Here is a 26,090-nt window from a genome sequence, read left to right as displayed (position 1 = left end):
AGAGGACAACCACACAATTTGGTTTTTGTTTCATTGCGTTTCGAAAAATTATACAATTGAGATGTGGAAGGCATACATTAATTTTACACTCAAGGCACAACTTCATGACATGACATATTTAATAAAAAGTTTGAATAAAGTGCATAAAGGCCAATTTTTGTAGGTCGGACATTGCTTGTACATCACTATTTTACACATTTGCATAATGCCTCCCTACTGGCTGCTTTGGTCTGTCCTCAAAGAACTCTTTGGTAAGTGATTTTGCTTGTGTATGTTGAGGAGGTTTTTCCCCTGCAGAAAAAAAATGATGAACTTTTGAATGAGCATTGGCACTTTAAAAGACCTTCAGGCTACCAGCATACCGTAAAAAAAAAAAAAAAAAAAATTGTTTCTACCTTTGTTTCATTATAACTCATTCTATTGTTTGTGTAAACCTGAAAAGGTGCTGCGAAGTGACGCAAACCTAACTTTTTCCCAATACTTAAAGTCTTGTTTGTTGATTTCTATTCTTCTAAATTTAGAGCGCTTAACACCCACTCATTTAAGGGAAGCAGTTTGACAAAATAGCATCAAAGCCCTGTGCGGCACCAGGTGAAAGAGTGGGTGTATTGATCTCAGGCTGTACAGCTTAAGGGAAGTTTTTAATGATTGCACCTTTCCGCTCTGTAGGCAGCGGAAAATGATCCAAAACATGTTTATGTGTTAATGTAAAACCGTGAACCCATAAACAGTGGAAAACTCGAAGAATTTTTGTTTGTGTAAAATGTTTTCTCAGGATGTCCCATGCATCCCAAAGATAATTGTCTCCTCCTATAGCATAGTTTCAAGACTTTTTGACCTGAATATTCACTTCTCAAAAGAAATAGGCTGAGCAGAATTATATATAGTACATGACATTGTTCATTACAGCTTTGGGGTTAAAAAAAACAACAACAACACATGAGGCACACTGGCTGTTTTCATTGAGAAGGAAGAAAAATGATACTTCTGTCACTCTGCCTCTTCCTCTGTGATGTCATCAAGCTGAGACTGCCCGCACCATCCTGTCTCCAAACCACAAACACCATCCTGTGTGTGTGCTGTCATACACACCCTATCTATATTCTCTGCAGATAACATATTGCTTTTGTTCAACTTAAACGAGGGCTTGACGTCCCCCAGATACACACACGTTCATGGGGATTCCAGTGTTTTTTTGTAGTGGGGGCTGAAAGAAATACCCTCCAGCCCTTTATTCAGCCCACAGTCAGCCCACCAGTGATGGAGAGACTAAACAAATGATGTCCACTTGTGTCTGTTCACAGAGAATCCTCTCCTGTAGAAGTGAAAGTTATTCTCAAAGAAAAATTAGTGGAAAATACTGCTATAATTTTGAAACGCCACTACCTTTCAAAAGTTTGGAGTCAATTGTGCTCATCAAGGCTGCTTTTATCTTATCAAAAATAGAGTAATAAAATAAATTTAAAATGTGATTTATTCCTGTGATGGCAAAGCTGAATTTTCAGCAATTTTCACAATCATTCTATAATGCTGATTTGAGGCTTAAAGGGTTAGTTCTCCCAAAAATGAAAATAATGTCATTAATTACTCACCCTCATGAAGCTCCGAATCTTCCTGAAGCTTCCTGTTTTGAAGTCGCCCATCACTATATAAGTCGTTATTTCGTTTTTTGGCGCACCAAAAATATTCTCGTCGCTTTATAATATTAATATTGAACCACTGTACTCTCATGAACTGATTTAAATATGTTTTTAGTACATTAATGGATCTTGAGAGAGGAAATGTCATTGCTGGCTATGCAGGCCTCACTGAGCCATCGGATTTCAACAAAAATATCTTAATTTGTGAAGATGAATGAAGGTCTTACGGGTGTGGAACGGCATGAGGGTGATTAATAAATGACATTATTTTCATTTTTGGGTGAACTAACCCTTTAAGAAACATTTATTATTATGAATGTTGAATCAACAGTGGTGTTGCTTCATATGTTGTGATAACCGTTATACGTTTTTTTTCAGGATTCTTTGATGAATTAAGTTAAAAAGTACAACATTTATTTGAAATAGAAATCTTTTGTAACATTATAAATGTCTTTACTGTCACTTTTGATCAATTTAATGCATCCTTGCTGAATAAAAGTGTTCATTTCTTTCATAAATAATGTACTGAACTAACCCTGATAGTTAAAGCATATTTCATCATTTTTATTTAACTATTATTCTTTTTTTATTTTTTGCTGCCCATGTGTAATTTTAACCCCGGTCAGGAATCAGCGCACACAGTCAGTTTTTCACTTTTTTTTTTTTTTTATTAAAACCAAAGGCGACATAAATTTTGAGGCATTCTGAGCATCTCATGACATAAAAAAGCAGAAGTAGTGGAATAAAAAGTAGAACATTTTGTCAGAATTGTACAGAAGAAGGTTTATAAAAGAACTGCTATTTGTAAACTGAAAGGTTTTCATACTTCTAAATGCATAGCCTATATACATCGTAATTTTTTGGCTTTAAGTTTCTAAATGCAGGTACATTGCAGCTCAAACAAATGTAGCACGACACAATCAAACAACAATCACAGCTAATATTCACACTTTACATTCTTTTCTGTCATATCAGCAAACAGCCCACATATTTGACGGTATACTGACATGATACAATCATTTATCCTTGTGAGTTGTACGTGTCTTTCTCAGTATTAATCATGGTACATGACAACAGTCTGTGTTTGATGCTGTCTGTTAGCACTATAGATTATTCTGGTGGGATTCTGCTTAGTTTAAGCGTCCCAAAGCTTCAGGTGAACCGCAGAATTCCAACATTTGCCTTAAATTTTAGCTTACAAAACTTGTGGGCTTTTTACAGGGATTAACCAGGGATTCCTTTTTAACCAGGGATTAACACTCCTAGGTTATATTCTTCCATGTTTCACACTGTTCAAACTTCATCCTGGGTTAGTAATTAGTCCTGGGTTGTCAAGTTTCGAGATTTTACGCTACATATTTAAACCCTGGGGTAACATTCTTGTTTGCACATTGATTGGAGTATGGTACTTGGTGAGCATGCAAACTGTTTTAACTTCTTGTCCATCCTCTGTTTATAAGCAGAATGTTGTAACCCTGGGTTAAGAGTGGCTCTAACCTCCTTTCATAATTACAAGTGTGAAAATAGCTTAGAGGGATAGTTCACTCAAAAATATAAATTCTGTCATTATTCACTCACCCTCATGCTATTGTGAAAAGCATGAGGGTGAGTGAAAGCAGATAATTTGAGAAATGTTTTCTTGTCCATACAATGGAAGTCAATGGGCTCCAATGTTGTTTGGTTCCCAGTGTTCTTCAAAATATCTTCTTTTGTGTTCCACAGAAGAAAGAAAGTCATACAGGTTTGGACCAACATGAGAGTGAGTATATTAAAGCAGAATCTTTATTTTTTGGTGAACTATCCTAGTAAACCAGGATTTAAACTTTCTTTAACCCGAGGTTAAACAAAACTTTTTTAATCCAGGGTTAAGCGCAGAGTGACAAGCCGCCAGGGTCAATTTCGAGAGCCGCTGTTATGGTGATGCGTAATGACTCTGTGGTACTCTTGGGTCGGGGAGATGGTGTTCAGAAGGAAGGTGTGAAAGCTCATGGCTGCGGATGTAGTTCATGCTGCCCGGGTGACTGAGGTAGAGAAGCTGGCGAGCAAACAGTGGCTCAACCTGTGACACAATGACAAGAGCAGATTAAGACTACATTAATATCAATATGTTTTGTTCATAACTGTTCATCAGTATTAAAAAGAATCAAAAAATGTCAGATTTTAAGGTTAAAAGACGAACCTGCACTGTGAAGGTCCTTCTTGGCCTTTGAGCATCAGAACTCTCATCCTCAAAAAATAGCACCACTTGGGAACATGGCGCTGGACGAGCGTGCAGGGCGTAACTCTGCAACTCTACAGCAGAAACGGAGGAGGAGACAGTTTATTCACAGCCAATGGCAAGTGAGATCAATAAATACTTTGGCAAATGGCTGAAAGAGGGAGAAAGGCTGCACTACCATTCAAATGTATGGGGTCAGTATGATTTTTTTCATGTTTTTGAAAGAAGTTTCTTATACTCACCAAGGCTGCATTTATTTGATCAAAAATACAGTAAAACTGTAATATTGTATTTCTATTCTTTTCTAAATATTTTCTATTAATATATTTTAAAATGTCATTTATTCATGTGATGGCAAAGCTACATTTTTTCAGCATCATTACTCCAGTCTTCAGTGTCACATGATCCTTCAGAAATCATTTTAATATGCTGATTTGGTCCTCAAGTAACATTTCTTATTATTATCAATGTTGCAAACACTGTAATATATTTTTGTTAAAACCATGATCCATTGTTATAGATTATTTGATGAATAGAAAGTTCAAAAGAACAGCATTTATTTGAAATAGAAATCTTTTCTAACATTATAAGTGTCATTACTGTCACTTTTAATGCATCCTTGCTGAATAAAAAAATAAACTTCTTACTGAAATCTTACTGACCCCAAACTTTTGAATAGTATTGTATACACATACCCTGAATGTTTTTGTAAATGTCTTCATGAAATGTGACAAAATTTCTAATTCAAATTCTTAAACTATTATCTTGAATCTAGAATACTTGGCTGCATCTTTGACTGAACATGTTTTTCAAAAGCATATGATCTTATCTCTTTCTGTAATACGAATGTATTCCTTCTCTTTTCATATCATTCTCTAATTTCTTTCCATACTGTGAGCTGTAGGTCTAATGTGGCACATGTGATTCCTGTGGTATTTGAGTTGTATTCATCATATGCTGGAAAGTACTGTGAGAATCACAACAATCGGTGAATCTATGACAGAAAGTGGGCGTGAATAAGTTGTAACTCAGATGACTGACGCTGCGACTGTCACTAAATATCAACCCACAGATAATGTGACACACTGTTTACTGTAAAAGCTTTGATGTGTTTGTTTACTGTAAAATGTGTGTATGGAGATGTGCAAATATGATGATGTATACAAGCAGTGAATTAACAGATTTACAATAAATGGTTCTCAGTTTTTACTGAAAAAGATGAGTGATAAAGTAACCTGTTTTTAACATCAGATCATTTGTTTGTCATAATCTAAGTGTAATTTATCTGAAATGCCCACATGAATACATTACCATGCACTAACCTGTTATAAACAGATGAGTGTCCAGCAGTTTGCAGTTCTGCTCTCTCTCCAGCTTGTTGGGTTTGTCAGTAGGTGGTGCGTGAGCTCCCTCCCAGTACACCCTGCAGGGGCAGCGGCGGCGGGCGTAGAGCCCGTCAGGGGCCATCCAGAGTATAACACCACGCTCCAGAGATGCCCTGTCAGCATGAGGGAGTTCAACCAGTTCTGGGGCCCCGGGTGAAGCGAAGGCCTGTCCCTCTCTGCTAGGGCCCAGCTGACAGCCCTCTGAACTATTCACTGTTACCTCTCGCACCAGGGCATCTCGGTAAAACACCACCACATTTAAGCGGTAATCTAATAAGAGAAGATCAAATAAAATAAACTTTAATATGGTCTTTAAACTCATGAGTTATATAAAAAAAAAAAAAACCTAATATCATAATGGGAGCCATCGATGTCAAGACAGCTAGGAAAATATAATGCAAAATGAAACAGTACCGCTATCAGCTGATATTAGAGATTTTTTGATTTATCAGTCAGTTGATATTTAATATTGGATGTTCATTTCCTCTGTTTTTACATTTAGATTACTTGTCGTCATCTAATTCTCAATTAAAGTTACTCTTCAAAAACACAAATAATTTAATAACACTGTTAAAGTTGGCATGAAATGAAAATTCTCATTTTCTAGAAGCATGTTATTGGTGTTATTGTGAATGATTCATCCATGCATATCTTTCTTTTCTTGAATTAAAATGTCATCGCAATGATAACTCAATCTTACCAGTAAAGTGACAGACTTCTCGAATCATTTAGTCCACTTAAACCCCACCCCTTTCTTACAAGCCTGCATTCAGATCTACCTCCATTCAGTCAACAACTGAGGGATAAAACCCCAAATTCCCCCCTACATTTTTTTTTTTTTTTTACATGTTTCACTCAGATGTGTCACATTACAGTAGAAAATATCTGTCGTTACTTCTGTAACATTGTGACATTAAATGATAAAAGGAATATCCATTTTTAATTCTGTACATCATAATATTGTGATGCTTAACTGTTGTAATGTTGTCGATGTTGTAATCGCCTCATCACATAATTACAGACTTTTTGATATCGGTCAGAATTTTTAATTTGACGGTAGGGAATACTGTTCCGCTTATTTTCTTTTCAATCTAGATGATCCTCTCGATACAAAATCAGTATCAGAAGTATCAATACTTGAATCCATTCCTATTGAGCCTGTCAATGTCTCTATGTGTTCATGATTTTGAGCGTGTACAGTACCTGAGAGGGCCAGAGCCTCAGCGGATCTCATGCTGGTGTCCAGGGTGAAGGGTGATGGCTGTGGATCAGATGCATTGCAACTGAAGAATGAGCCACTGAACTGGTACCCTGCGCATACAGAAATATGTCAATGCAATTGCATGCTACATGAGCTTATTTGTACTTTCTCTCTCAAGCACACACAGTAAGACCATACCAGGGTCCCAGCGTGGAGTGTAGGGGCTCTGGCTGTAAGGGATCTCAGACAGGGTGGTGTAATCCCTCCATCCTCTCTCTGCTGGAGAAATGTAGTTGCACACCTGTAATGACAAGCGCATATAGTGATCTGAAGGTATGCACACACAAGCCAAAGTACAACTAAGATGATGTTTGATTCTAACCTGAGAAGGTGCTGGTGCAAATGGTGGGTGTATTGGATAACTGGGTGAGTTTGAATTAGACTGTGAATCATCAAGAGATCTGGAACCTGCAACATTTAAATATATTTTCATTGTTTTCATTAGTTATCTAAAGAAATATAAACAGTGGCAAACAGTTCTTCTAATCTGTTTGATGTCCTTTTTTTACATTATGAAGAAATATGAGAGCACTGAATATGGACTACATAAGTGTATGTGCTCATTTAGAGTGCCTTTGATGTTTTTCTCCTCACTTGCCTTTTTTGGATCCTTCCGGAACAATCCTATACACTTTATAGGGGTCCGATATGTCAAGTTGACTGCGCTCCACAAGCTCCTCAAAGTCATTGCTCTTGTTAAGAGCACACCGGAGACGTGTTTTCCAAGTTGGTGGGTCAGGTTTGTCGATCCCCTCCCGGTACTTGCCTTTGAATAGTGCCCAAGCCTGCAGGAAAACAAGATCAAACTGAGAGGCCAACATATGGGTCAATCAAATACAAGGATGTCCATAAAATGGAGAAATATTGGTTGCACTTTATTTTACAGTACATGCATTTACTTACTGTGTACTTACCAAAGAAAGTACTAGGTAATATAAGGTTACTACATGGGTTAAGGTTGGTTTAGGGGTAGATTCAGGGTTAGTACCTAGTTATTACCCAGTTATTGCAATTACTGTAATAAGTACATAGTATGTACACGGGGAACAGGACTGTAAAATAAAGTGCTATCAAAATATTTCAAGAAATCTGGTATAATGTGGCACGTTCCTAAAAATGTAATCTTTGTTTTATGTTGGTTTCATACACTTTTCACAAAAATTTTGATTTGTGCTTGCTAAAAATGTCAAGTGGTATAACCACTAAGTAAAAAGTACCTTTAATAAACAATTACTGTTTTCAGAAAGGTTTTTAAATACATTTTTAGTAATATATAACTTTTTTTTTTTTTTTTTGAATTTTTTAATCCTGAATATCAAAATGTCAAGTGGTATAACAACTAAGTAAAAAGCACCTTGAATAAACAATTTAATTATTGTTTTCAGAAAGGTTTCAAATAATTTTTGAATCCTGAATATCGAAAATCTTGGCCTGAAGGAAAAACAATGGGCTTTCTCATAAAAGGGGCAAAATATGTGATTATGCAAACACTATTCAAACATTGCACTAGCCTACTTAATAATTAGCCTATAGTTTCAGCCTCTTAAAGGGTTAGTTCACCCAAAAATGAAAATTATGTCATTAATTATTAACCCTCATGTCGTTTCACACCTGTAAGACCTTCGTTCATCTTCGGAACACAAATTAAGATATTTTTGATAAAATCCGATGGCTCACTGAGGCGATTTCATTACACTGCTTCATGAAGCTTCGAAGCTTTATGAATCTTTTGTTTCAAATCAGTGGTTCGGAGCGAATATCAAACTGCCAAAGTCACGTGATTTCAGTAAACGATGCTTCGTTACGTCATAAGTGTTTCGAAACGTTTTGAAATTTCAATGGTTCACGTGATTTTGGCAGTTTGATACACACTCCGAACCACTGATTTGAAACAAAAGATTCATAAAGTTTCAAAGCTTCATGAAACAGTGTTTTGAAATCGCCCATAACTAGATTAGATTTTTTGGGGGGGGTTTTTGCGCACAAAAAGTATTTTTGTCGCTTCATAACATTAATGTTGAACCACTGTAGTCACATGAACAGTTTTAAATATGTCTTTAGTAGCTTTCTGGGCATTTGAAAGTGTTAATTATCTTGCTGTCAATGGAGGCTTCACTGAGCCATCGGATTTTATCAAACATATCTTAATTTGTGTTCCGAAGATGAACGAAGGTCTTACGGGTGTGGAACGACATGAGGGTGAGTAATTAATGACAGAATTTTCATTTTTGGGTGAACTAACCCATTAATGTGATGTTTTTTTACAATCTCCGAAGAGTTACACACAGTTTTTTACTTTAAGCCCCACAAAAAATATAGAAACTTATGCGTCAGAATTGCATTTGAATGTATTTTTATAATAAAAATGTGCGTCACGTCATGGACCCATGTAATGCCTCTCTTGACTGTCTGCAACACGAGTAAAATCCCATAGGAGAAAAAAATGCGTTACTGACATTGCACTATCTGTTTCTCATCCTCTCCATGTTCATTCTGACTGTACCTTGAAGAGCGCAGCATCCTCCTCCCTGTTGTAGTCCTGCTTGCCCGCGTGCTTCCACGGAATCCGAAAGATGCTCTTCTCTTCGTTCTCCCATACGAGTCCAGGATATTTTCCGGTGTCCACCTGCTCGATCAGCCACTGACGCAACTTTCCGTTACCGGAGCTCCCCGTCATCGCGCGCTCTTCATCTGAACACATCTGCGAAGAGAAACGTATATAATTCAGCTCTTTTCATTACCGAATTAAATGTAAAAGTCGAAATGATTAAAACAAGTGGATAAATAAATAACTACAAATATAAGGAAGTCTGAAAAAGACTTATGCCTACTGCAGAAAGTACAGGAGCGCGTGCTGCCCTCTTTCAGAGCTTTCGAGTTTTGAAATGTGTCAGTAACGTAGTTCAGCTTTCGACCGCGACTTTTCTTCAATCGTTTGCAATGACAGGGGCGGAGCTTTCGCCACATACACTCACAGGATTCCACGCACCTGCAGCGCGCGTGAGATATGACGGACGTCCCGTAAGCACGCGGGGGCTGCTCATATGGTATTAGCCCACGCACACTAAAGAGGGACTTTTGGCGTTTAATAAAAGAATTTTCATTTCTTTTAATTTGATGACGTTGAAATGTCACCTAAGTTTATAGATCAGTTCATTTGTTTGTCCAAATTTTTGGCTAGATTCCAAAGTGGGCACAAGATCAGCCAACTATAGGCCTACAGAGTTTTGTGGGCTCGTTAAATAACACAGAACAGTCATCAAAAGATAAAAAAAAAAAAAACATTCTGAAATATATTAAATCGTACTGATTTGTTGGTGAATTCAAGTAAAGTGACGCTTTATAATTTACCTTTGTTTTGAAATATGTTCCAGATATGGCTCAGTCCATTTTACGCAACCTTTATTATTTTTCTTTTAAATATAACAATGTACTTTCTTTACATTTACAATTTAAAATCTCACCATTGGGTGACCGTGACCCCATACAAACATGTAGGCTATGACATTCACAAACTAACCATCATATATCGCTACTTTTTTATAAACTAACACGATTTGCCTCAGATGGCTTGTCATTTGACATATTATATCTAGCTAGTAGGCCATAACAGCTGTGTAATTAGTTTGGATTTTTTTTTTTTTTTTTTTTTTCGTCATCAGAAAGCTTCAAACCCTGTAAAAGCATTTCACTGTCTCAGTGGCATACTCAGCAAGGCTTGTCCGTGTCTATTTGTAGCCAGCGGAGGGCAGTAACGGACCATTCTCGGCAATCAAGTCAGCAATCACTAAATAAATATAAATAATGAAACTGCAATAGATTTTTAATATGTTGCTCATCCTACTAAAATCATTTTCATTCAGTGATAGTGGGAGACTATGGCTGGATGGGTTAATTACTGGTTCATAGTGTACAATAATGCTGTCATAAAATTGTAAGATGTGAATGCTTGACCTCTTAACCCATATTAAGATTTTAAAATAATTTTAAAAAAAGAATCAAACATGTCAAGATGAGAAAATTTGTAACATTTCTTTGCCAAAAACAAAAACTAACCACCAGCTAAATAGCCTAATTATTATTAAAATAAGATAAATTCGAGATAGGCCTAAAAAAGGCCTAGCAAACAGTGTTGGGAACAGTTAAATTCTGATATAAGTTTACGTCACATCACATGGCAGACATATTTTATGGGGAAAAAGGTCTATAATGGTTTTGCTTCATCTTCCAGGATGTGGTTTATAAATTGAACTTTTCAACTTTTTTCTTCTGTCATTTGAAGGTCACATTTTTTCATTTTTATCATTATTCATTATTTATTTTTGCTACTTTTCAATATACTTATTGTGCACTGTAAAAAGTAATACGCTCTATTTACTTAATAAAACTGTGGCAACAGATTACAAGCAATATTATTAATTAAATTCAACATATAAGAATTGAGTTAGAGTTAATCAAATTAATTCCTTAAAAGTCAACCATTTAAAATGTGTAAAATTTGCAAACAGCATTGCAAAAACTACAAACTGACATAAAAAGCAAATAGTCAAACTGCCCAACTAAATGGAATACTGATCACCATAATGGTGACCAATCATTTTCAATAAAATCAACAATGACTGATTTTATTGTTTTGCCCTTGTCCCAGACCCAGACTTTCAAACAATGAGAATCCATTATATAAATTATGAATTATTACACGTTTTAAACTATAATATGAAATAATCACTTAGTTGGCCTATTTATTGGGCGAAATTACTTTTTGCCCCTAATAAAATTTTAGCAAAATATCAAGGTTGTAGCAACTCATAATGTCATAACTGCATATAATGTAATAAGTATTACATTATTATTGTAATAAAATGTTCATAATGTAATAATTTTCTCAAAACATAATAATATCTTGAGCTCATAATGTAATTTTTACATCATGAGAAATTTATTACATTATAAACATTGTCATATTGTCATAATTGGAACAGCTTTTAAAACATAAAATCACATTATCTGCTTCAGCCAAAGGCAGCACGGAGCGCAAACATTTCTTCACGTTTCATACAAGTTACAGCAAAACAAAGCCTGAATGTACATCAGAGGGCATGTTGAAAAATACAACTCACAATCATGTACGTGGTTATAAAAAGTCTACACACCCCTGTTAAAACAGTCTGGTTTTGTGATGTAAAAAAAGAAAGAAAGATAAATAAAATCAGAACTGTTGCACCTTTAATGTGAAATTACAACATATGCAATGCCACTGAAAAAAATAACTTCAGAATGAACTAATCATCAAGCTCATCTGTAATATATTGTACACGCCTGTATTCACCTGAAGTGATTCTGATTCACTCCAAATAAATCTCAGCTGTTCTTGTAAGATTTTTCTGACATGTTCTTAGTTGCACACTATGGGCCATAAAGAGCAATGGAGCCTGTCACACCCTTAAGATCAGACCTCTCAGCTCCACCCGATCCCAAACACCGGAATTCTGATTCAACACACCTGCACCAGCTCGTCACAGCACACTTATGAAGCATCATTGGGATCTTATTTTTGAAAGGTATCACTAAAATGAGGGGCTTCAAATAATTTTCAAGGCATTAGATATACCATAGAACACAGTGACAACAATCATCAATTTTGGAGGGAAAATGTTCTTGACATTGTCACTGTTTTGCCATACTGTCTCCACTTGTTGATGACTTGTCACTGTGTTCTATATCTAATGCCTTGGAAATTTTTTGAAGCACCTCATCCTGATATCTTTCAAAAATACCTTTCTTTATTTCAACCAACATGCCCTCTGATTTACATTCAGGCTTTGTTTTGCTGTAACTTGTATTAAAGTGAAGAAATATTTGCTTAAAGGTGCAGGTGATTCTCTACAGAAACATTTTTTTGTTATGAAAGTCGTCTCATCCTGACAGTAATCACTTTGTTACACGGTCTTAATGGATTTTTATAGATAATCTGTGGATAGTGTATGGCCATAAAATGTTCATCCAATCATTATATTTGTATAGTAGTAGTAGTAGTATCAGTCATCTGGTGGATTTTGTAGGCAGTTTAAGACTGGATTTAGACTTTAAAATGCACTGTAAAGGAATACCAATGCTTTATGTTTAATAAAAATATAATAATAATCATAACTGCATGAATATTAAAATCTGTTGCATTTTGCAGGTATAGTTTAAGACTTGATTTAGATTTTTTTAAATGTAGCCTACTATAAGGGAATAATATTTTTTTTATGTTTTAAAAGCTGTTACAATTATAACAATATGACAGTGCTTTTTGGTGAGTTTATAATGTAGGCTAATAAATTTCTCATAATGTAAAAAAAATGTTATTACATTATTAGATCGATTGTATTACGTTTTGAGAAAATTATTACATTATGAACATTTTATTACAATAATAACGTAATAGGGCCTACTTATTAGATTATGTGCAGTTTTTACATTATATGCAGTTATTACATTATGAGTTGCTACAAAGGTAAATATCACTTTTATTGTACGTCATCAAAGTACGCTTTCGTCTATATAGTTGAAGAAACACACTTAATTCCAAGCTGAAACCCAAAACTGAAAGCCCCGACCCTAGTGACGTAATGTAAAAAAAAAATGGCAGCGGCCTCAACAGTGAAAGGTAGTTTACATTTGTTTCCGTTTGTTTTGGCATTTTATTATAACCAATTTTACCTGGCACGCTCTCTTTGTTATACAGTAAAGTTGAATAATTAACGTGGAGTTTAATTATTGTATTATTATCATATACAAAAAAGACGAACACGATTTTATTATGAGAATTGTCATAGAAATCTGATGTTTGTGCGTAAGCAAACTATGATATGGCTAACTCTTGACGCAAAGTTTTTTACTGTGACTATGTGATCATGAATGAGATGATCTGATGGAATTACGTTAATTTACACGCAAAGGAAGAACAAGGAAGAACAGATGACATAACCAAAGGAACATGAGAGTCAGTTTCATTTGTCCCGGAAACTCCCTGCCAGAATGACCGAAAATAAGTGTTCCCGTAAAGATGAACAAGATTCTTCGGACGACTACTTGGAAGAAACTTGTATTTTCTGTACCATCGCAAACGGCGACGATCCATACACTGAAATATTGGCGGAAGTAAGTTGATCTTTATCGTAGGAAATAGATGACTAGAATTGGTTCCGTGACTGACAGAATGAATGAATGCTTCGAAAACAGTTCTCTGATACGCGAAGGGGGACAAATTATTCTCGAGGTATTACTTTTATATTTATGTTCATTCAAACGACTTACAAAGTATTAGTGTAGCTCTGTGTCGCTGTTCCTAAAAGAGGAAGAGCTTTGAAACAAACTGATTTCTATAAACTAATAGGCGATGACTATATGATTATGAAATAACAAAGTAGAAAATAAAGTAATCTAATATTCATTATAAAACAATAAGTTGAGGTCCTCAAACCTGTTTGGCCTAGTGAAACGAAATTTTACTAGCTTATATCAAATTTTTGAGTCATAACTTTTGACCTCAGGAGCGTGGTGGTCATATTAGATATTTATTTTAGATGATTTCACGCTCATAGATCATTTATCATTGGCTAAAAAAGCTAATGAGTGAAAAAGTGACTCCATTACAACTCACCTCATGACTCATCCAGTATGTCCCATGTATAAATAACACGGGGGGGGGGGTCCAAAAGTCTATTCATATAGTGTACACGAAAACAAAATGAACATGCATTAATCTTAGAATACACTTTATGAAGTACTTCACTTTATCAAGTGTATGTTACGTCGAACTGTTACAAATTCACAAGTTTTTCCCACTGTTTTCAGGAACATAAATGTACAATACAAATCAATGTTTTTTATATTATAATACAGTTACATATTAGTATAACATACTTTACACTTCTAGGTAAATAAAACATGGAATGTGATTCTTTGACAGGATGAGGACATTGTTTGTTTCAAGGACATTAATCCAGGTGCACCTCATCACTACCTGGTTATACCAAAGAAACATATCTACAGCTGTTTGTCACTCCAAGCAGATGATATAAGTCTAGGTAAGATTATAATTTTTGGGGTTGCATTTGATTATTTATAGTGAGTAACGCTGTTTTGTGAATGGCTTTTGTATTTCTAGCCTGCAGGGGGTAGTAACAGACAGAGAAATGAAGAATTGATCTCATGTTTAAAATTAGAATATTATTATCAGACAGGCAATATATGTTCATTATCATTACCAAACAGTAGTAAACATTTATTTTATTAAAATAAACCATTAACACACAGTGATTAAGTAGGTTTTTCAATAACCTAAATGTGATTATTTTGGACAGTTAGGAGGATGGCAGAGATGGGAAGAGATGTACTGAAAGCCAAGGATGTCACAGATTTGGAAGACATCAGGTATATATTCTACAACACTACTATTACATTTATCAAGTGTTTATTTGGATGAAGCAGTTATTAAATGAAATCATGACTGTACTTTTAGCCAAGGTTTCCATGTGCCTCCATATATCACCGTCCCCCACCTGCACTTGCATGTTCTTGCACCTTTCAGTGAAATATTTATATGGTCAAAGGAAAAGTATACAAGCTTCTGGTACCTCACTGTGAGTACACTAACGGGCTTTTCTTATGATCACACTTGGTTGCATACGAGTTCATAAAGTTTTAACAATTTCTCATTAGTTTCTTTGTATGTTGTCTTATAGGAGGCGAAGTTGCGTCACAAACTGACAAAGAATAAAAAGTCGGATGATTGGAAAAGGACATGTAATAAATGCATGCAGAAATGTGGAGCTATGTGAGCCTTATGACTGAAGAAACTTGAAATCACAAGCCACTTTAGTGAAGATGAATGGTCTGTTCGTTTTCAGCCTCAAAAGCCAGCATATAACATTTTATTGTATGTTTTTTTAATGCTAAAGTATTTTTAAAATGGGAATGGATGCACTAGAACTGATAATTACTATTTATAAAGCGACATTTAAGTGTACTCTAATCAATAAGCATTTATTATTAAACGGATGAAAATGTTAATTTTTGTGTAATTGATTGTTACATATTCTTTTGTGAAAGTTTTATCATACAGTGAGCCATAAACAACTTGTTAATTGATTGTCACACCATTTTATGTTTCATGCCTTGTTCATGTTCCTTACATTTTGTTTTCTGTAAAAAGTAGGTCACATTTGTGGCACGTATGGTATTTTCTAGGAACAAGGAAATGTTATGTGAGAAACAATACCTAAATGGTTTTAAAATCTATGTGTAAATTATCAAAAAAAAAAAAGTCCAGTGCCTTAAAGTCCAGGCAAAGTAAAATTTACAGTTCTACAATGTGACTACCACAAGGCAATCAGAATAGAGCGGTGTCAATAGATTTGGCCTAAAATATTTTAAAACCCTTATAGGGACAGTTATTGTCTCTGTTTCTTAATTTTAACAAAGATAGATTAAAGACTCAGAGAGTGAGAACATACTGTAGGAATGTTTCTCATCTTGTTACATGGATAAGAAAGTCCGGTCACCTTGATTTTGCCAAGTAAGACATGTTCCTGGATCAACGTATTTTGTTGATCCTGGAACAACATTCCTATCCGAAAATCGAAGTTGATCCAGGAACATGTTGTACTTTATGTTCACCAAGAAAGTCCACTCTGTGTACAAACATGTGACTCAGTTGATGATATCTATCCAGTTAGCCCATTAAGATGAAAGAATAGCCTAATTTATTAAGAAATAATTAAAGATTTGTAATGTATCATAGGCCTACCTATTGATATTTTCTGATAATCCAATATGCTAATTCCACTTGAAATACTGTAAAACACAAAACATTTTGTCACATGCAATTCACTTAATAATAATAAAGACAAAGCTAGTAATAATTATATATTTTATTAAACTTATATGTTTATCTAATAAAAATTAAGCATATTGAACTAATTGAAAAAAAAAAAATATCAAGTTGCATTGGCAAAACATGGCAGATGCTTCATATTCCGGATATTTAATGTAAAAGGATTTAGAAAGTGCATATTGTGTTCAAACACTTTAGATGAATGAAAGATGTAAGATCTAATTAAAGATATAACAATGTAGAATATATTAATAAATTATAGCCTATGCATATTCTGCAATAAAACACTAGATTAAAAGCTCCTTTGCCTTTGTTAACTTTATATGTTAACAGACACTGGGTATGAATATGATTTACAGTATATGTTTTCAGGTATTAATCTGCAAATGAAAAGACATCTTCATGAAGGCATGTAGTGATGACTGTGTTGTAGTGTACGTGTTTAATTTTATTTGGTTTGTTTTACTTGTTTAATTTGCTCTCAGCAGTGTTATTGTTCAATTCAGCAGTATCAAACAGTCAGGTTTTGTGATCGCTCAAAGAGCTTAGTCTTGGAAGACAATGGTCCTTATCTAAATGAACAACAAAAGTCAGCAGACACTGCAGGCCTCCCAAAATCCACACAGTTGACAATCGCTCTGATCAGATTTTAGCGCATGGAAAGCATCCACAGAACATTTTCTTGAATGGGTTGTTGCTGTCATGTCTTTTGGCCCGTTCCAGTTTGATAAGGACTTCACCAAGCATAGCATCAGTTTTCTGAACATTGTTTAGGATGTAGTCTGTCATGGGTCCTTGTTCCTCTACAAGCATAGCCACGTCCAAGAACACTTCATGAAGACTCTTGAGTCGGCTCTCTAACTCAAGCAGGTCCCGATGTCGACTCTCAATCTGGTTAAGCGCAGAACGAGCCGTTTTCCCTTCTGACATGACATTATCGTTGAAGATGTTCCACTGACCATTCTCTAGCATCTCTTCAATCTGGTCACCCGACACCTCTCGGCCCACAATCTCCATTTGCCGTTGAATGTGACGCTTACACGATTCCTTGTGACTCATCTCAGCATCGTTGTACTCGGTCATTGCATCTCGGAAGTTGTTGCTTAGAGTGGTGTACTGTGTTCGGGCGATTCTCGCCACAGCAGAGTTGACGCCATGCTCCTCTTCGAGACCTTTGGCATGGGTATTCATTTTTTGCAGACGTGTCAGAATGTTCTCTCCACGGGTCTTGATGTCACCAGCGATGACATTGGCGTCATGCTTTACGTGTGTTGTACGAGTTGGTTCACTAAGTATACGTGTGTTTTGGTCCCTGAGACGCTTCACCTCGAGACGGATGAGCTGAATCTCACGCCTAGTGTCCTGAGCCTCATCGAGCACAGACTCCATCTCATCGCTGTTGTCAAAAATGATGGCCTGCTGGTTGAAATCCTCCTCCAGGTCCACATTGCTGAAAGAGTCTGATTCCAGCTCTTCCAGATGGTCGTTGGACTCTGAAATGGTCTGAAGATGATCCAGTCTGTCCCTCATGATTGCTAGAGGGGAGAATGAACAGAAAAGGACAACATCTGAGGTAGGCTAATCAGTCTAAAACAATATAGCATAACAATCCCTCATGTAAACTAGTTGTTGTTTTCAAGCATAAAGTAATTCTAATTCTTGTGTACCTTCTGAAACTGACTGTAAAAGGGAGAGATAATACTTCCTTATCAATGCTGAAAAAGCTACACGTCTAACAAGTTCATCTGTGAAACTATTTCTGACTGGCGTCACTCACCAAACAAGTTTGAATGGACTGAATTGATAGCTCAGTTTTTGTTTCTTAATAAATAGTGTTCTCTCCAATTATGAATATTTTACCACTAAACGTATGAATATCTAAAAAATATTAAACTGAATTCAAATCATTACAGTTTGGGCTACAAGATAAGTACGTAAACCTGTAGGCTAGGCCTACCCTATTTTCTAACTTTTCAAAAGACAATAAACGAGTTTTAATTATATTTCTCAAAAGCAGAATTTTACTGTTTCATTTATAGGCTAAAATTTCAAGCATTTTACAGTTTTACACTGACAACATTCAAACGAATTTGTTTCTTCTGGAAATATTTTTCCATAAAATTGTAAAATAGAGGTGACGAGCTGAAAAAGGTGAAAAGGAAGAAATAAACCCCATGTCATGCACTACAAAGTACATTACCTTATCTTTTTGTCCAATATATCACCAGTTTAATTTATGTCGATGTGTCATCTCAAGGCTGCAGCTCCATCCTCATTGCACCGGAGCAGTTGTCATTTAGCCTAATAGGTGGGGGTGTGGGGTGGAATGCGCGTTCCAGGGCGTAACTTTGACGCCAAACCTGTTCGCTCAATTGAATGTCAGACGTGTGTTTTGTTAACCCGTGACATAATGTCTATTTTTTTTTTTTTTTTTTGCGAAATGGGTGATTCGACGACGTCTTAATATCTTCCACGCCATATAGGCCTAATACATAAAAATTAGTAGGCCTAAAATAACGGATTGTGGTGGCCTGAGGGGAAAAGATATTTAGCCTATAGAGTCAAGGAATCAACAGTTTGAGCGACTTCAATCAATTTAGTAAACATACTTGGAGTGAAAATAGAACAGGCTACATTTGGCGGAAACTGTAGGATGATTTAACTAAAGAAACAGGCCTAAAAGATTCGTCGGTAGTTAAATTGATATTTGTTCGCACACTAAATAATAACGAAAAATATTATGTAGGCAAGTTGTTAGCAAAACAGTAAACTAAATAGCTATTTTTTCTCCTAATAATTATAATTGCAATACTATAACTATTATAATAGCCTATTAGTCGGAGAATATGCATTTTAGTTGTTTATAGGCCTAGCCTACTAAATAATAAGTCTTGTTTTTACTTTATCTGTATTTTTCAGAATAAATTTTGAGATGACACATTTAGATTTTCTGTGTATTTTAAGCCTTCCTCAATAGTGTATCCTCTCAACGTTAAAATCTTTAACAAGATCAGCACATGTGCAGTAGACTTAAAACGTACAATATATAAGCTGCGATAAAATCAAACGATAAATTTGCACTTTGTTTACAAGAAAAAGCCTCCTAAGAGTAGCTTACACTTGTTCAGTAACGTTATTTACCTCAGCTCTCCTCGCATCTCAAGTGCCGCATCTCTGCTGCCCTCTGCCGGACATACTGATCTCTTCGCAACCTGACTTAAGGCGGGGTCTGTGTCTATTACATCTTCACTCACATGCTGTATGAGAAGAGGTAAAATTGGGTGAATCTATTTTTTTTTTCTTAGACGAATAATAGCGTGAATTTCGTATCCTGCAAAGCTGACTCTAACTGAGAGTATTGCACACAGAAGGACACAATTTGAGGTAAGCCACAGTGATATTAATTCTCAAAGCAGAGTATTTGCGTTGCCAAACATTAAACGCACGCCGGTTTTCATTAAAAAGTTGAAAATATTTTCTCCAGTGATGAGATGGGTCTACATTATCCGTATTTGGAATATATTAGATTGATCAATACTTTATAAATGTACTAAATAATAGTATTTTTACCTGAATATAACTAAATAGTCTACGATTATTAACAACTGCGATTCTCTTCTTTTCAAATAATAAAAAAAAACTGCAAAATGATGAAGCAGAGTCTACAAAACGTAATAAGGGTAAAACAAAGCTTATATTTTTTTTAAACGTAGACCTAAAAACAAGTCTGTCTTGTCCGACAGGCTTTTGGTGACACAAGCACGTTTCAACACAGACTGGTTGTTGTTACCAACATGCCTACTGTATATTTTAGCCTCTGCTGTTTGTTTGTTCATGTATGTTGGCTTTGTAATGAATTTATAGATATCTACTGATTTTTTTTTTTTTTTTTTTTTTTTTTTTTTTACTTTTCAGTCATATACTTAAGTCATGAGGGACAGACTTGGCCACCTCCAGGCTGTATCAATGTCTAATGGTACTGTTGCAGAGCATGAAACTGCTCAAGCTCTCCCCCCTCTAGAAAACACAAACCATGATGACCCTCCTCAGGACACCAGCACCAACCCTGACATGGAAGCCATCTTTGATGAAGCACAGGAGGCTCGGCGTCAGATTCAGTACATCCGTCTGGAAGTGAAGCGTCTCAGGGATCAAAACTTGCATATTTTTACAGGTGCAGTCGGCCCTAGTGTTTCTAATACCTGTGACTCTAATGCTATCGCTGCTGGTATCAAAACCAGTGCACAGGAGATGCTTGCGCACCTTCGCAAGATGGATTCCCATGGGAAAGAGTTAGAGGAAAAGTATGGCGTCAATTCACCGGTGGCAAGAATCGCCCGAACACAGTATGCTAGCATAAGCAACAGTTTCCGTGATACCATGGTGGAGTACAACGATGCGGAGATGAGCCACAGAGAGTCCTGCAAGGCATATATTCAACGGCAGATGGAGATTGTGGGGCGAGAGGTCACCGGTGACCAGATCGAGGAGATGCTGGAGAGCGGTCAGTGGAACGTCTTTAGTGAGAACATGGTTTCAGAAGGGAAAACCGCACGGTCTGCACTCATACAGATTGAGAGCCGTCATACAGAAATGCTACAATTGGAGAGACGCATTCAGAGCCTTCATGAGGTTTTTCTGGATGTGGCCATGCTATTAGAAGAGCAGAGCTCGATGATAGACTACATTCACACCAATGTCCAGTCAACAGAGGTGGAGGTCAAGGAGGTCCTTGTGAAGCTGGAGCGAACCAAGAGACTTGATAGGAGCAACCCGTTTAAAAAAATGTTCTTCTGGAAGAGATGACATGGCCACAAATGTCACAGTTTAAAAGAACTACACTAAGTGATCAGATTTTTGTTTGTTTGTATTATTTTATTGTATTATTGTCCTTCATTCATCTTCTGAAGGACAATAAACACATATAATAGTAATTTTGTACAAGACACTGCCTTCATCAATAAATATTTCAGAAGTATCACAAATTTTGGAAAACTTGTGCATTTTCACAGCTTGCTGTTATTCAGGGATTTTATTCTTGGGATGGGATGACTGGTTAGTTGTGATTTATCTAACTATTTCATGTGTACACAAAAATTTTATCAGCTGTATCTCATTCTGTATGCATTCATTCAAGTTTTTGGGCAGATGTCATAAATTAGAGCATAACTTTGTTACCCTAATTAGATCACATGCGTCTACCTCGTGTGAAACGTGATGTCCCTGCTCACATCTATTAAACCAACACATGCAACAATACAAAAACCTTTCTGACTGTGGCATACAAAGTTGTTATGGGTAGTCGCTATAACACCCAGAAAACAATGAACTTGATTTAATTAAGAAAAACTAATTGCATGGAGAAGTTTATCTTAATTTAAGTTTATTGAGCAAACTATTTTTATTTGAGTGCAGTTTCATACATCATTATTTATGCACTGTATATAATGAACAAATAAAAAGAGACCGATATCAGTACTGACATTATGGTTGTTACTCAGTGAGTGAAACAAATAAACTCACAGCCACCATCACATAGCTGCTCACAAGAGCCACACTTCAGCACAATGGTAACCACAAACTTCAAAAACATTACACAAACTCTTCTAAATGTCCAACATACTGTAACTGAACATTAAACACTAACAACCCTTTACTGAAAACACATAAAATAACACTTAAAAGTGCAATATGTCATATTTTTGCAGTAAAATATCCAAAAACCACTAGGCCAGTGTTATATATTTTGTTCACTTGAGTACTTACAATATCCCAAATGTTTCCAACTATTTGTAAATAGTGAGAAAATTGCAATTTTAACCAAGGCTCCGGGACGTGTGAGGAGTCGCCTGTCAATTGCGTCATACCTGCGTTAACCCTCGGTCTGTTTTGAACAAAATGTTCAAAAAATCATGTTGCTTTAGCTCAATTTAATAAATTTTTCTGAACAAGAGGCAAAAATTACCTTTTTAATGTAGCCTACTTTGTGTTAGAAAATTGTGTTCCAGGGACAGCTTAAATATGGTGATAACCAGTGATGGGCTCTTTACTCAAAAAAAATAAATAAATAAATAATTTATTACTCGTTAGTTACTCCTTTCAAAAGGAATAATATTACTTTACTTATTACTTTCTGGCGACAGTAATTAGTTATACTACTAGTTATATTACTCATCATTTGACCAAAATCCATATTTAATCGCATTCAGAAGTTATTTCAAACACTCAGTGGTAATTGATAGTGATTTTTAAGTAAAAGTCTTGTATTAATATCATTAATTGTCATGTGTAGCTTGAAGTTAATTGTAACTATAATTTCTCTGTTACACATATCCACTTATATTTCATGATGTATTTTATTAAAAGAAATCACATAAGTTCGTAGAAAAAGGTTTCGTTTTCCAAAAAGATTTTTAATTATAGTAATATAATTTATATCGGGATCAAAGGGATGTGGGTGGGCAAGCCATGTAATGCCAGAGTAAAGTAATGCCACAACTTACACAACGGTGTTCAGATCATCTTTTCTCCTGAAAAAATCAATGTAATGGCAATATTTTCATCTGCTGAATGTAAGCATTTCCATATTCCAAGCTTGCCTGCTGCACTGGTGACCGCCTGTGCGAGTCACCAGTGCCTGTGCAAATGAAAATAAATCTAGGAATTATTGGATTGTTGGATTTCAAATCAGTTGGAGTTGAGGCATCAAAAGTAACTAAGTAACGAGCTGTTTTATGAATGGTAACTGTATTATTGCTGAAATCTTTTAGTAATTATTTACACTAGTTAATGCAAAAAGTAATATTATTACTGTAACTTCACTGTAAAAAATCAAAAGTTAAGAAAATTAAAAGTTTAAGGCAACCAGCTGGAGGAGATTTTTGAGTTTTCTCAACTTGTTGTTGTATAACAAGTTCAATTTACAAGTTGAGAAAACTCAAAAATCTCCTAAAGCTGGTTGCCTTAAACTTTTAAGTTTTCTCAGCTTTAATTTTTTACAGTGTAGTTACTAATTAGTTACTGCCCAACACTGGTGATAACTAAATATATAACACAGATGTGCTGTAAATTCTGTTGATTTACCTATATACACTAAAGTTTGGATTCAGTAAGATTTTTTTTCTTAAGACAGTAATACTTTTATTCAGCAGCTATGCATTAAATAAATCAAAAGTGACAGTAAAGACATTTATAGTGTTATAAAAATATTCCAAATAAATGCTGTATTTTACTTTATATTCATCAAAAATCCTGGAAAAATATATCACGGTTTCCACAAAAATGTTAAGCAGCACAACTGTTTTCAACAACATTGATAATAAGAAATGTTTCATGAGCACCAAATCATCATATTAAAATGATTTCTGAAGGATCATGTGACACTGAAGACTGGAGCAATGGCTGCTGAAAATTCAGCTTTACATCATAGAAATAATTACATTTTAAAATATATCAAAATAGAAAACAGTTTTTTTATATTGTAATATTTCACAATATTACTGTATTTTTTGATCAAAAAAATACAGCCTGGTGAGCATAAACGACTTCTTTTAAAAACATTTTAAAAATCTTACAGATCCCATGAACGGTAGTGTATAAGATACTTACAAACTTACAAACACAAAACTCATGACATGAGTGTGATTGCTGGATCGGGACAGGTTAATAAGATGACATCAATTAGACAATGCTGTCCCTGATATCTTATGTGCTGCCTTCAATCATTCTGTTTGAATGAAACTGTGAAGTCATGACCGCCGCCACTGTGACTTGGCCTATAGTTTGCTGAAAGTCTTAGGCTAAATTTCTTGTCTTTGCACATTTATGATATATTAAATTCATAAAAATAAAGTTAAAACAACAACATAAATAATAGCTACTGATTTGTAGTAGGTAAAGATTTGCAAATAGAAAGAAAATAAGGTTACATAAAGAGAAGGTGTTGCCCAATATGAGGTGAGTCATTTGTTCTTGCTCAGACTTGAATAATTTTTGCATAAACGGGAAGATAATTGAGCTTTCCTTCCTTGTGCGCATTGCGCGCGCTCTCGCCTCCACTCTGTCGTGCGCGCGCTTGACTTGTCTACTAGTCCAGTACTGCTCGAGCTCACCTGAGCATCAGACAAGACACTGCGCTGCTTAGCAACTCCAAACCAGGAGCACGATGAGACTGTCGGTCGCTTTTCGCCATGCACATCGGAGCCACGCGAGTATAAGACAATCACGCGTCGGTGTCAAAGTTTTAAACCCGGAGAACAGATTCATACCTAATAATAGCGCTGTTTCTTATTTACGGGTTCGGGAAGCAAGTTCGACCAGCGGCACAACTGAAACGGTAGCGAGCTTTAAAAGTCACCCGCGAAAAAACGATGGACTGCTGTATGAAAGTGCTGTTGGGTAAGAATGAAACGCTCTATTAAATCTCTAAACCTTAATTGAACATAACTTTCATTATCTAAAATACTCTGAATGGTTTTGTGACTGAAACTGTTTTGTTTGGTTTATATAGCGACTTACTAAACTATCTATTGTTCTGGCGTTGATTTGTTTCCACGTGCTGCCGGTGTTTGGGCGCCAGCTGATGTAACTTCTGCCTCCCATTAGTCTTCTGTCTGTACACCCTTTATAAACAGTGAACTATGCAGGCTATATATGTCAATACTGTTACTGTCTGAATTCAAATTTTCCCCCAAAAAGTGACTTTTTGTTTTAACTAAAGTTGAAAGCATCGAAAAGTCGTTATTTGTATGTAAGTGTTACACTAAATGTCCTCATTTAACCCGTTCCCCTTGTGGGCGATCACAATATTGACTTTCTTCACATATTTAAATATGTGTTATTGTAAATAACTGAAATTTGCTGAATTTATTGAAGATTTCATAAATTAAAATAACTGAAAATACACTCTTTTAAATCGGTTTTATTTCATGTGGACCCTGAAAATTATGGAAGGGTCAGACCTACTAAAGTTAAAGCTGTTTATTATTCAAAAAAACCTATAGTACTGCACATGTAAAGCAAGATTTACCATGAACAGGCATCTCAACCATACAGTAGAGTTAGATATATATTTATGTTTTAGATAAAAACAAAATTTTTGACAGGTTGAGTGTTAATATGAATTTTAAGTTTTTTTTATCGACCTTTTAGTGTTTAAAGTTAAATTATTTAAAAGGAGACCATGGGAGTGTTGTAACACCATCAATTTTAAAAATATATTTAGGGGTGGAATCACACCTTTACAAGTGACAGAAGTTGTAAGACTATAGAAATAGAATAGAAATATAAAGAATTTACTTGATTGTTCTGTTCATTGTAGACAGATGATTTATATTGAAGAAAAAACACACTGAGTTAAAGGGTGTTAAAAAGTGTTACAGAATACTCTCCTGTGATGGAAACTTGTGTATGTCTGTATTTAGACTTTAATCATTGCCAAATCAAGTGACCCCTATGTATCCCGGAGTCAAAGGTCAGCTAGCTGCTACAGGGGGTTAAAGTAATCGGTAAAGATGCCTTTGCAGCCAGCCTCACAAGAGATGCTTACAATGATGCAATAGACTCCTCTGTAACCATAAGATAAGTTTATCTGCTGCTAGTTAAAATGTGTTGGCCAACCTGCCTAAAATGATTATATTCAGCTGAACAAATCTGATCACTCTTAATATTATTCTAATATTTAATTTATTTTATTTTATTTGTC

The 26,090-nt window shown here is 35.5% G+C and overlaps 5 protein-coding genes across 6 annotated transcripts in view; 3 read left to right on the top strand and 2 right to left on the bottom strand.

The window, feature by feature from the left end:
- Positions 1 to 2,286: 2,286 nt before the first annotated feature.
- irf4b (interferon regulatory factor 4b) lies at positions 2,287 to 9,498 on the bottom strand. Its single transcript, XM_051876470.1, is given in 10 exon segments — positions 2,287 to 3,599; positions 3,601 to 3,699; positions 3,820 to 3,932; positions 5,181 to 5,513; positions 6,447 to 6,554; positions 6,643 to 6,745; positions 6,827 to 6,912; positions 7,103 to 7,289; positions 9,008 to 9,205; positions 9,336 to 9,498. Coding segments are annotated over 9 exon segments (1,293 nt in total). The 5' UTR covers positions 9,336 to 9,498; the 3' UTR covers positions 2,287 to 3,533.
- Positions 9,499 to 13,067: 3,569 nt separating this feature from the next.
- Positions 13,068 to 15,653, top strand: si:dkey-25e12.3 (adenosine 5'-monophosphoramidase HINT3). Of its 2 annotated transcripts, XM_051876475.1 has the most exons (6): positions 13,068 to 13,156; positions 13,449 to 13,650; positions 14,462 to 14,579; positions 14,856 to 14,925; positions 15,014 to 15,134; positions 15,237 to 15,653. In XM_051876475.1, exons 2-6 carry the CDS (start codon positions 13,528 to 13,530, stop codon positions 15,330 to 15,332), a joined length of 528 nt encoding a protein of 175 aa, XP_051732435.1. In that variant the 5' UTR covers positions 13,068 to 13,156; positions 13,449 to 13,527; the 3' UTR covers positions 15,333 to 15,653. The 2 variants fall into 2 exon arrangements, with proteins under 2 accessions (XP_051732435.1, XP_051732434.1); XM_051876474.1 differs by having other exon boundaries at positions 13,119 to 13,650.
- Positions 15,654 to 16,405: 752 nt separating this feature from the next.
- stx11b.1 (syntaxin 11b, tandem duplicate 1) lies at positions 16,406 to 17,917 on the bottom strand. Its single transcript, XM_051876472.1, has one exon. The coding sequence runs from the start codon at positions 17,915 to 17,917 to the stop codon at positions 17,030 to 17,032; it is 888 nt and encodes a 295-aa protein (XP_051732432.1). The 3' UTR covers positions 16,406 to 17,029.
- Positions 17,822 to 21,385, top strand: stx11b.2 (syntaxin 11b, tandem duplicate 2). The gene is made up of 3 exons (XM_051876473.1): positions 17,822 to 17,960; positions 19,693 to 19,771; positions 20,303 to 21,385. Exon 3 carries the CDS (start codon positions 20,318 to 20,320, stop codon positions 21,191 to 21,193), a length of 876 nt encoding a protein of 291 aa, XP_051732433.1. The 5' UTR covers positions 17,822 to 17,960; positions 19,693 to 19,771; positions 20,303 to 20,317; the 3' UTR covers positions 21,194 to 21,385.
- Positions 21,386 to 24,417: 3,032 nt separating this feature from the next.
- The window catches only part of mthfd1l (methylenetetrahydrofolate dehydrogenase (NADP+ dependent) 1 like), a 38,649-nt gene continuing 36,976 nt past the window's right edge, over positions 24,418 to 26,090 (top strand). The window contains exon 1 of the mRNA XM_051876468.1: positions 24,418 to 24,784. Coding sequence (XP_051732428.1) covers positions 24,552 to 24,784 — 233 coding nt within the window. The 5' untranslated portion in view covers positions 24,418 to 24,551. The remainder of the gene's footprint in view (positions 24,785 to 26,090) is intronic.

This window comes from Ctenopharyngodon idella, chromosome 20 (assembly GCF_019924925.1).
Source record: "Ctenopharyngodon idella isolate HZGC_01 chromosome 20, HZGC01, whole genome shotgun sequence".
Classification (NCBI taxonomy): Eukaryota; Metazoa; Chordata; class Actinopteri; order Cypriniformes; family Xenocyprididae; genus Ctenopharyngodon; species Ctenopharyngodon idella.
The sequence above is the reverse complement of the archived record's forward strand: the minus strand, read 5'-3'. Positions and strand labels throughout refer to the sequence as shown.